The following is a 12,271-nucleotide window of genomic DNA, read 5'->3' on the forward strand; positions in this document are numbered from 1 at the left end:
TTAACTCTTGGGAACTTGGAAAATTTGCCTATTTCCAAAAAAAGTTGAGCGTTCCTTTAACATCTTGTGAAGTGAAAAGCTGCAAATCCATCATTAAGATGTTTTAACTTTAAATACATCGCTTCTGGCCAAAATATGAGTCTATAATCCATAATAACACTTCATTTTGGGCTTTTTTGGCTTGTAAACTCTGCTTGATCAGTGCATATTTCTCCCCTGAGTCAGACGAGATGACTTTTCACTGGAAAAAACAATATTATGATAGAGGACATTTTATAACAACTTGATAGATTTGTTTCTAACAAACAAAGCACACAGCTTCTCATTTCACAAAATGTTCATTTCTGGACTAGAGTTGGATTATTGTGATGTTTTTATCAGCTGTTTGGACTCTCATTCTGACGGCACCCATTCACTGCAAGGATCTGCTGATGAGCAAGTGATCCAAATCTGTTTTAATGAAGAACAAACTCATTTGGATGGCCGGAGGGTGAGTACATTTTTAGTCAATTTAAATTTGAGTGAACTTCTCCTTTAAGATGCCACCTAAGAAGGCATCTATAGGCAGTAGGTTTTGTAGCAGAGCGTCTAAAACACAGACAATAAGACATATTTCTCTAGGTAAATTCCACATAAGATTGTGTGGGATTGTTTCGGTCTGTATTTCTGTACCCTGGGATCTTCAGGCTCTCCAAACCTCAGTCTCAAGCTGAGCTCTCATTGGAAATGAGGGAATGGACAGATAACACAGACATAGGCCTCGGCTCTCCAAGGACTCAGTCCACCTGCTGAGACAGTGAGATCCGCAGTGGAAACGAGTCTGTCTTTGCTTTTCTCACCGATCTGCTGCTGTAACGGGACCTGCAATAAAACACTACGAGGTGATCGATACCTAAGACAATGTCAAATCTACAGTGTCAGACGTTCATAATTCAGCACCGATACAGAAGTAAACTGTGTGAGCACAAACTGCTCAAATCAAAATAATAATAAAACCATGACCGATATTTTCCCAAAATGACATACAGTACAGCTAGAAAACAAAATAATAAAAATGAGAGCAAACAAACTAAAATGACAGTTTTTTGCACCTAAACCAAGCATTAAAATGCAATGAAAAACCCTGTTAACAGAACATCGCACCAAACAATTTAGATTGTCAGTGTTTACTCATAAATATAAAAATTGAATTTTCCTTTCCAAATATGTAATAAACAACTAATAAAACGTTACCCTATAAAAAAATACCCTTCTTTTACCACTAAAACACATTTTTTACAGTGTATTTAAAAAAATACACTTTTTGTATGATCTCTCTTAATTTGGTAAAATTATCCACATTTTCACAGATTCTGCAAGGGGTTCACAAACTTTCGATCCCCATTGTACTATGGGTCTGCTGAATACTTGAATTTGATTGGTTGATGAACTTTCTAAGGTGTGCAATAATTTGCAGGGAAAACAGCTAAAGTAGTTCCAAACAGGTCTTGACATTACATACATACCATACACACATAAAACATACAGTGCACAGCATAAATGAGTACACCCCCCTCTAAAACTTAAATTCAGCAATTACTCTTTACTTACATGACATGTTAGGGTTCTTTGGAGATATAATGTTCCAACAAGCCTGCTTGATGATCAATTACCAAAGAAGAATGTCAAAAGTATTCAGCAAAATAACACTTTCTTATCAAAAATGAGTACACCCTCCTGAAAGTTATTAAAAAAAAAAAAAAAAAAAAAAAGTGTATAGGTTTATAGGTTTTTATTTTTGATCAACAAGTAAGTATATAATAATGGAACCACTTGGGAGAGAACAGCCAGGTAACTTATTTCTCAGCATAAAAGAGGACAATGGTACAAGAGGAATACCAAATTATTGTTTTAAGTGTGAAAATATAGCAGAAGTAGCACCGACATTCAAAAACAATGGACTTGTGACAATGCTCCTGAAATAATCAGGTCTTCACTTTAAGTTTTCATTTAGTGACGAGTGAATTTTAGCTTGAAAAAGAGCAGGAAAAATAACATGCAAGTGTCTCAGAGCTATGAAAAAAGTGACACTTTATCTCACAGAGTATGACGCAGCCTGCAGAAGTGACATGCATGGTTTTAGTTACCACTAGAATTACCTACTGAAGCCAACTTCTGGGAATCAATACTCTGGTCTCAAGAGACCAAGTCAATCATTTCGGATCCAAAAGCATCCAAAATGTTGTGGTGTTGCTAGAGGAGGAGTACAGCGAGAAGTTGGTACCCACAGTGATGTTCAGTGGTAGTAAAGCTCTGCTATAGGGATGAATGAGTGCTGAAGGTGTGAGGGAGTTGTGCTTTATCAATACTGTCATGAATTCACAAACTACTGTGTGATGGGATACAACAACTTGAAACAGAAGATGCTACCCTCCCCTCATTCCCTGCATTATTGGGCATTTCTTCAGCATGACAATGAAGATATTCATTCTCCCAAGGTGAAAATCCTTCAGTGGACATGTATTTCACTCAATCTTAACGCTCTTGAACAGCTGTGAGGGATTCTGTAGAGACGAGCTGAACAAAACTCCCCATTAAAGACCAGAGCATTCAAGGAGCTCGTCCTCAGGACAGATATGAAAATTTGTCATGAACTTGTACACTCAGTGCCAAGAGGGTCAGAGCAGTATACCTAAAGTTCTGGGGGACATACTAAGAACTAGAATATTATACATTTGCAGAATTAAATCTACGGTGTACTCATTTCTGCAATACTTCATTTAAACAAAATTGGCTAATTGACTTCTCACAGAAAATATTGCCATATATTTTGCCATTTTTCCATGAATTATATTAGTGATCATTAAAAAAAATACATATTTTATATTTATTCAGAGGGGGTGTACTCATTTATGCTGTGCACTGTACATCAATGAATAAACTTGCATGCATCAATCAATCAATGAGAATTGTGAGTTGTACAGATTTTGTGAGATTTGGATTGAAGTATAAAAGGTGAATTTGGGTCAGACATTTATTGAGATGGATGGTAAAAAGCAGGCTAGTTCAACTAAATTCACCCCAGAATTACATAAACCAGACGCTTTTTTGCGTATCTGTATTTGTACACAGACGTGGTTTTTGGGAACACTGCAGATGAGGTTCAATGGAGGATGTTCCCCTCCAATCAGAGCCGGCTGTGATAGACCGCACCACAGAGACCAAACACAATCACAGTGAAATATGGGTTCAATTTAGCCTTCGGGCCCTCCTGCATGTATATATATCAGTTATATTAAAATCAGAAGTGATTCATAGAAAACAGCAAAAGAATTTCAATAAAGGAGAATTAAAGCATCTGTTGGTAACAAGACGTTTATAAGGGTCGACGTCTGAGACGGTTAGAGTGCAGCTTTGGCCTAAGCTTTGCTTTTGCATTACAATTATTGTTTATTGTCAATCAAAAGCGAAGGCAATACATTATGCACTGGCATACGCAATCTGCCGTGGCATCATTTCACACTGACTTACGGCCTGTTATTGATTTCCTGACCAGAGACCTTATTTCAGCACATAAATGACACTGGGTTTGTTCTTCACGTTTCTTTCACCGCTGGCCTTGTAAATTGCTTAAGCAAATGTAATCATTTTTTCTCGCAAGGTGTGGGTTTCATCACCTGTGATGTGACACATATACCGAACACACTTAAAATGAGGCACAAACACTTCTTAGGGGAAGCCGTGGCTTAATGGTTAGAGAGTTGGACTCGTAATCCAAGGTTGGGTTTGAGTCTCAGGTCCGGCAGGTTTGGGGAGTGAATGTCCAGCGCTCTCTCCACCCTCAATACCATGACTAAGCTGCCCTTGAGCAAGGCACCGAACCCCCAACTGCTCCCCGGGTGCCGCAGCATTGGCTGGCCACTGCTCCGGGTGTGTGTGCACTTTGGATGGGTTAAATCCAAATTATTTCAATTTGTTTTATTTTTGTACATCAATTTAAATTAAGTGAAAATGATAAGTTGCTGAAATACAATAGGTTAAGTTTATTTTGTATTTCAAGTAAAACAAAATGCTGTTGCGTTTTTTTATTAATATTTTGAAATTTATATAATTTATGTTTTCTTTTTAGTTGAAGTTTTAGTAATTTAGTTTTTAATTGTTTTATTATTATTGGTTATTGTATTTATTTTTAAACATGCAGTTTTATTTTAGTTTTAGTTATTTTAGTACACCAAGTTAAAGTAAATGAAAAGGAGAAATGTTGCCTTTTTCTTTTATAAACGTTTTTTTTATATATTTTAAGTTTTTTTAATGTTTCATGTAATTTTTTTTTTTTTTTAGTTTTCGATAACCATAATAATCATAAATCTTACTGAACCCTTATTATCATTATAAAACTTCAGTATAATTACATTGAAAGTTACATTATATTAAATTAAATTGTTTCATTAAATTAAACAAACCATATTCTTGGTTTATAATTTCCTTTTATCCAGAATAAAATAATTTTTATATTCTATACTCCATATTTCTATTGTTAACTTCTTAAAAACTCGTAAAGACATGCAGTTTGTTTCACTGACTATCCAAGGAGCAAAACATATTAGTTCTCACCGAGATGCATTGGACACATTTGGGATTTACGAGTTAAGTTATTTTCTGCCTCTGGTTTAAATGGAAAGTTAAATTGAATTTGCTGCCGCTGTTGTATTAGGCCTCAATAGTTCTGTAATTAACATGTAGGAAAAACAACTGACAGTCCAGCAGGATATTTTCCCAGCATCCTCTAATAAACAACAAAGTCATTTGTCTCATGGAAACATATTCTGCTAAATGAATGCAGCTATACAGCGCAATGAAGCATAAAATATAACTTTGTGTTCATTTCAGTTCTGACAGCAGTGTGACTAAAGTGATACAAAGTAAAAAAAAGAAAAAGAATATATATTTTGAAGAAAAATTAAGCTACTTATCTGAAGCTCAGCCTGGAGTCTCTGATTGAATGTGATCATGAAATGCCTGAATATGACCTTTCCTTTCAAAGGGAATCTTCAGCTGGATTAATCAGGTTCGATGTTGATAGCGTACCGTGGGAAACTGACTCAGTCGGGTATTAATGTCATGTCGTGTCTGACGCCGTGGGATGTTTCCGGGACTGTTTATCTCCTCCTCTATAATTTCACACGTTCTTCAGTTCCTGGTGACCCAGCAGCGCCATCTCCAACGCACATTTCCATAAACGCACACGGGTCATTCCTGCAAATATGTGAACACACAATTGCCACACAAATAAGTTGTATAGCAACAATTTTAAAGATGGTTAAAAACACAAAAGGAATGGTTTACCCAAAAATGAAAATGCACTCCCCCTCAGGCCAACCAAGATGTAGATGAGTTGGTTTCTTCATCAGATTTGGGGGAAATGTAGCTCACCAATGCAGTGAATGGGTGCCGTCAGAATGAGAATCCAAACAGTTGATAAAAACAACACATTAATACACACCACTCATCAGTTCATATCTTGAGAAGTGAAAAGCTGCATGTTTGTAAGAAAGAAAGGATCCATTGGTGAGCAAGTGATGGAATGCTACATTTCTCCAAATCTGATGAAGAAACAAACTCACAGATGGCCTGAGAGTGAGTAAAATTTCATTACATTTTCATTTTGGTGTGAACTATTCACTTAAAAGAAATGTAAAAAGTCTTTTAAAGAAAAACTCTCAAAAACAGATTTATTGCATAATCTAAAATATTCTGCATGAATGATTAATGTAACAAACACCAAAACCCAACCCAGTGTGATTTGCACAATCTGCCAGTCAGACCAATTACTTCATAACAAACATCAGAATTACACAGTAAATCAGTTCACTGAGACTAGAGCAGTAATTCTGCCTGAATGTGCTGCGAAAGTGACCTTGAAAATACAAAACATGCTCTCCTCCCTCAGCTCATAGAACATGCTGAATTATGCATGTATGAGTCAATGCTTTGCTATTTTCAAAACCTTTTTAGTAAAGTGAAAGCTGGCAGTCTTTATGATGCAAACATGCCAGCTTTCATGATCAGTGTCATTGAGATTCAGCTCCACGTTGTACTAAAACGCTGAATGGAAAACGTAGCTTTTCAGTTTTCAAGGACTCGATTGCTGAACTTCTGAGTCGGCCTCGACAAGCAATGAGTTAATGAACTCACGTCAGACTCAACTTACCTCATTTTCCAGACTTGTTTTGCGGTGGTTATTAACCTGCGGTAACCTCACACAGACAAAGCAAACTTGATATCTGCTAAATGTCTACAATGCACTGGATGAATTAGCACCAAACAAGAAGCACTTTACAAATACATTGAGTTTATTCAGAAGTCAGTAGTGGATTTGGAGCAGTCAATGTTATCGATATGTGGTTTATATGCTTGATTGGTACAATGACTTTTAGTTGTTTTCACTCTGACTGAGAACGAACAACACCACAAATTCAATAAAAGATACATGTAAGAATACCTTTACTGTCCCTCTTATAAGAAAAACCAAGTCCTTTTTGGATAAAAATGCCAATTTTTATAAACTTGCAAATACAAAAAAAGGATCAAATTTACTGTCGAGAAATCAATAAAATAAAATCATATATACAAACCTCTGTACATAAATGTGTATATATATTGAGGATAAAAATATTATGTAAAAATTAGAGAAAGAGGAAACTTTGATTTTATGCGACACCAAAGTGGTTTGAATTGGTCACGTGTCTCAACGATAATGTGCATAAAAAGCATCTTCCTGCCTAAAGAGAGAAAACCCTAGATTCATCTCAAGTGGAGTTTTAGTTAAACATGCACCATTTGCCAAAAATACCCAGAATTCCCAGACTCCAGTTACACCTCCTATATATGCTGTCGTCTGGCGAGGCGTCTGACGCCTGGAGTGATGTGAAATAGACTGCGTCTCTGAGCTTGTATTGTCACTCGGGTGCAGTGGACAGTAATCAGCCGTTATGAGCGGGGCTGAGGTGAGGTATTCATCATGCCATACTGTCAGGGATATTGACGGAAAATCGTTGGAAGAGGGCCGATGTGGATGTCTCCGTTTGACGATGCCGTCTGCTGGCTTATTGGACGATTCCCGAGTCGATGGAGGTCTGCTTTCGAGTGGTCTTCGGCGGGGGAGGAGGAGGGGTCTTGCTGGGTAGCGGAGGTGGAAGGTGCTGAAAAAATGAGGACAAGAGAGATGGCGTTTTTAAAACACTTGAGTGAAGCATTAATTCTTCATTACACGAGTCACTGGAGAGATCAAATGGTGCTGCTTGTCCATGCTAAACTCCACATTACATTACTAAAGTGCTTCCTTTCTGGCCCAAGTCAAGCTCTGGGATGATCTGGTCTCTTCATATGAATGATATATGAAAGCAACGGAATGAATGAATAAATACATTTGAATTAATATTAGAAACAAATAAAATATATTAATAATTTTTATATTTTGTTCCTTTTGATATATTATAATTTTATGTATATTTAAAAAAAAAAAAATATTGGTCTAATCTCTATTGATTTCTATTTTTTTTTTTTTTATAAATACTGTTTGAGCTTTCTATTCACAAAGAACAAACTCAGCATTGCATCACATAAATAAATTACATTTGAAAATGTATTCACATAGAAAACAGCTCTTTCGAACTGCAATATTTCACAATATTACTGTTTTCACTTTGTTTTTAATCAATTTAATTGGTGAGCTTAACTTCTTTCAAAAACATGAAGCACAAATAAAAGAAATCTGTTCAACCCCAAACTTTTAAATAATAATGTAAATCAGACAGAAGGACTTGGATGGATCTCTAATCTCTAACGTTAAGCAGTAATAGCAGAGTGATAGAGACGGAGTAAATAATAACATCTCTGTGATAATCTGGTCTCTTGATACGACAATGATATATGAAAGCAACAATGAATTAATGAATAAAATAAAAGATAATAAAAAATATTTTTAATTCAGCCAGAATGCACTGAATTGATTAAAAGCAACAGTAAAGACATGCATATTTTTTATAAAAGATTTATATTTAAATTAAATGCTGTTCATGCTTTTCAGCAAAATTATTAAAGTAATGACTCTTGTGCACCAAATCAGCGTATTAAAATGATTTCTGAAAGATTGCTGAAAATTCAACTTTGTATCACAGGAATAAAGGTGACCCTGGACCACAAAACAGTCAATATTTTTTTAATTAAGATTGATACATCTTATACAACAGCTGAGTAAATAAGCTTTCCATTGATGTATGGTTTGTTAGGATCGGACAATATTTGGCAGAGATGCAACTATTTGAAAATCTGGAATCTCAGGGTGCAAAAAAATCTAAATATCGAGAAAATCACCTCAAGAAAATTAAGTTCTTCTTATTAGCATATTACTAATCAAAAATTTATATTTTGACATTTACAGTAGTAAATTTTCTAAATATCTTCATGGAAGATATCATAAAAGAATATATTGTACAGCCTGCCGTTGCACAGCCAAGAGCTTCAAGCCGCTTCAACCTTTAACACTGTAATCTGACGTAACATCCAGCAGCTGCAGAGAACTTCAGATTATGGGCTAATTAAACAGAGTCTGGGACGGGAGTCAGAGTCAGACTCAGAGACGAGGGCACCTTCAGTCGCTCTGGTCAAGCTGCGTTTGACCGCTTCACACAGTCACACATCTGCTCTGTGTAAATCACAGCGTTCGGTGTGTAGCGATGAGGAGAGTCTACACTGACAATCCTCATATAACACCACACTGACGATCCTCAGAGCTGAACAACAGGAAGAGATTTCTTCATAGATAATGGAAATGCAGATCAAGCAGTAAACCGCTTCATAAGGATGTATGTCAGTCACTGATGGATGTGGATGGAGCGTTTTACCCGCTGGTGTGGCAGTGGAGGAGGGGGCGTGGTTGGACTGGCCAGGTCTGAGTTATCCATCACGTTTCCATAGTCACCCGTGCTGCTCTTGACAGGAAGTGGGGGCGGAGTTTCACCCTTATCTCCATAACTCGTCCCATTCAGCTCTAGATCTGCATTGAAACAAGACAGATTGCTGTTGAGATCAACATGATGATGCATGACATTTTCTCCTGTGCCTAAATCCTTTTTAAATCATTAAACTCAATATAAATCAGTTGTTTTAGGAGGCCTGCGCAGTGATTCCAGCACAGATGACGACACGCGGTGCAAACTCAAGAATACAGATGGCGGGCTGAACCCATGGGAGAGTAAACGCCTCGCACTAGAGTCTGAATCCATTACACGTCTTCACAAGACCAGATCAGACACGCTTTCATCGAGTTATATAACACCTCTGCAGCCTCCCAGAGTCCTGCGTCTCACATCACAGCGTTACGTTTGTGTGTCATCACACTACAGCACAAGACGTCAGCAAACGTCTCATATTCTGAGGGTGGGAGAAAGTTTGGTTGTATTTGAAATTGACCAGCTGTTACACGACAGATACAAATGAAACATTCAAAAACATATGATCATAAAAACAATATCATCAAAACAAACAATCAACCTAGATAAAAGGCAAGACGGGGTACAACTCTACAAAAGATTCTCTAAATTGCAAACATTTCTCTGGATAAATACATCCTTAAAAGTTTGTCCTGATCAAAATTGCTGTCTCATAACATAAAAAATTGAGCAGACCAAAAGTACTAAAAGTTTTATAGATTAGTTGGTAATGTGGGAGAAAGAAATGACCACAGCAACTGGTTTTCAACAGAAAAATGGTTATTTATAGAAAGAAATATACTGTAAAGGGTTTGTATGCTTTTTAACCCTCAAATAAAGCCATAAAGTGATATTCTTTCTAAAAGCTAATATTAAAATAATTAGTATGCAAATGGCCCTACGGTTCATCTACTGCATGCACTACCGTTCAAAAGTTTTGTAGTTGGTAAGATGTTTTTCTAAAGAAATTAATACTTTTATTCAGTAAGGATGCATTAAATTGATTAAAAGTGACAGTAAACACATTTATGATGTCACAAAGATTTTTTTTTTTTTTTTTTATATATAAATACTGTTTGAGCATCACAGGAACAAATTACATTTTAAAATGTATTCAAATAGAAAACAGCTCTTTCTAACGGCAATATTTCAATAATCAGTTTAACTGGTAAGCTTAAGTATCTTCTTTCAAAAACATGAAAAAAAAAAAAAAAGCTAAAATATTTTCGACCCCAAACTTTTAAATGATACTGTAAATCAGAGTGAAGGACTTGGATAATTATCAACAACTCTATGTGTTCCAACAGATCAAATATGATGAATTATGTTGATAAAACAACACCAGAGGACAATATGTGATGCCAAAACTAGTTCTGCTGCATTTAGCTGATCAAAGCCAGTTTTCTTTTATTTATTATTATTTAAAATATGCAGACAGCTGTAGGCACGCAGGTGTTGAGATGTGTGATTAGATATCTCCATGCTGAATTCCTCTGATTTACAGAGCCCTTTTAGCTTCATTCATTCAAACGATGCCAGAATGTCATATTAAAATAGCCTTTTTGTAAATTTATGATACTATTATAAAGTAAAGTTTTCTCCTGCAGGTGGGCGGGGCTTCCTTGGCAACGATCTATCTAGTTTGCTTCAGTAAAACTGGCCCAATTTCATCATGTTTTGACATAAAACTGGAGGGGAATCTGTCAGATCAGTGTGAAGTATGACATACTGGATCCAGACAGTAAGCTGAAGTGCAGTTTGGCCCGGGGCGTGATGGGAGGTGGGCCGCTAGGCGCAGACGGGTTGGCAGGGGCTCCCGGAGACACCGTCAGCCTTTTCTCACCCAGCAAGTTGATCACCTGACTCTTCGGCCTCTGGGGCCTCAACGGACTGATCTGGAGAGGGGAAAACATGACAGATAAACATTAGAGGGAAACACTAATGAAAGGTTTCCATAAATGAAGACTAAATAGGACGACCATTCAAAATGTGGCCATGGAAATGGAAATTGAAATGGATGGATACAATGATAAGGGGTTTATCTCATGCATAATTCAGCAGGCTTATGAATTATTCCTGTTGTAAATGACCATCATTAATATATGATTAGTAGAATAAACTTCAAAGGCAGGATTCAGGCGGCCAAATAAGTCACTCGGAACTTGCGGACACGTTTAACCTGTTGGTTTGCAAAACATCATCTACATAGGACGTAATGCAAAATTTACATCGATATAGAAGTTAACACCAGCGCAAATGTGAGCAGGTGCATTTTGAATCTCAGTTTTTGCATTGTGACAAATCTGTTATTTAAAATTAGTCTTTTCATTTTAGATTTTGCACATCATTTGAGTGAAGTAACATTTATGCTACTGTGATAAATGCTGAAAATGTGCATTAAAATGTAAAAATTTTCAAAAATGTGAAACTTTGTATAAACTGACACTCAGAATCAATGAAATTATAATAAATATTTAAAATGTTTAATTTTTTTTGGCATCGGATAAAAAATACCTATTGGAAAACAATAATAAAATGAATAGAACATTACAAATGAAACATATAATATATATATATATATATATATATATATATATATATATAAACATAAAATTGAATAATAATGAATTAATAATAACATTAAGTTATTTGCATTTTTAATATGCCAGAATGTTTTTTACTAAACATTTCTATTTAGTTTTTTTCAACTTTACCTTATCAGTTGTGAATTGCAGAGGTCAGCGGCCTATAGAAAGGGTCAAGGTCATTATGATGATTTATAAAAGACAAACTATGCAGAAGGTCCAGAGCTGAGTAATTATGTGCGCTCGTTTTCTTTATACAGAAATGCGAGGTTATGGCGCTTCTCTCACGATGCCACATTAGTCAGAGAGGCTCTGAATGGGTCAATTTATTCTTATTATGTGCTGTTTGTTCTAGAGCTGCTATGAGCACATTTGGTATTCATATTCAAAGAGCTTGAAGAGACTGGCAAGTGCAGATTCAGACGCGTGCATCATTTCACACACAGCCACAAAAACAGAAACAAAAAGATGAAAAGGACTGCTCCAGGAACCATTCATTAAAATAGAAAGCAAACAATTGAACCAAAATGTTTTTCGGTTAACACTGCATCCAAATGATGTGATTATTACAAACCTGTCAAGAACATGGACCAAATTTCAAGCAATCAGTGTCATTTTAGTATTATTTTACTATTATATTATATTTACTATTACTATTATAGTATTTATTAATATTTTGAAATAGCATTTTTTAAATTTTCAGTTTTCACTTTA

The 12,271-nt window shown here is 35.9% G+C and overlaps 1 protein-coding gene across 2 annotated transcripts in view; it reads right to left on the reverse strand.

The window, feature by feature from the left end:
• Positions 1-6,311: 6,311 nt before the first annotated feature.
• LOC306858161 (dedicator of cytokinesis protein 1-like) overlaps positions 6,312-12,271 on the reverse strand; it is a 233,237-nt gene continuing 227,277 nt past the window's right edge. For both annotated transcript variants that reach the window (XM_079398558.1, XM_079398557.1), the window contains 3 exons: positions 10,702-10,867; positions 8,886-9,037; positions 6,312-7,181 (listed from right to left, as the gene is read on the reverse strand). In XM_079398558.1, the coding sequence (XP_079254684.1) occupies positions 7,086-7,181; positions 8,886-9,037; positions 10,702-10,867 (414 nt within the window). In that variant the 3' untranslated portion in view covers positions 6,312-7,085. The remainder of the gene's footprint in view (positions 7,182-8,885; positions 9,038-10,701; positions 10,868-12,271) is intronic.

The sequence above is a fragment of the Barbus barbus genome (assembly GCF_936440315.1).
Source record: "Barbus barbus genome assembly, chromosome: 38".
Taxonomy (NCBI): Eukaryota; Metazoa; Chordata; class Actinopteri; order Cypriniformes; family Cyprinidae; genus Barbus; species Barbus barbus.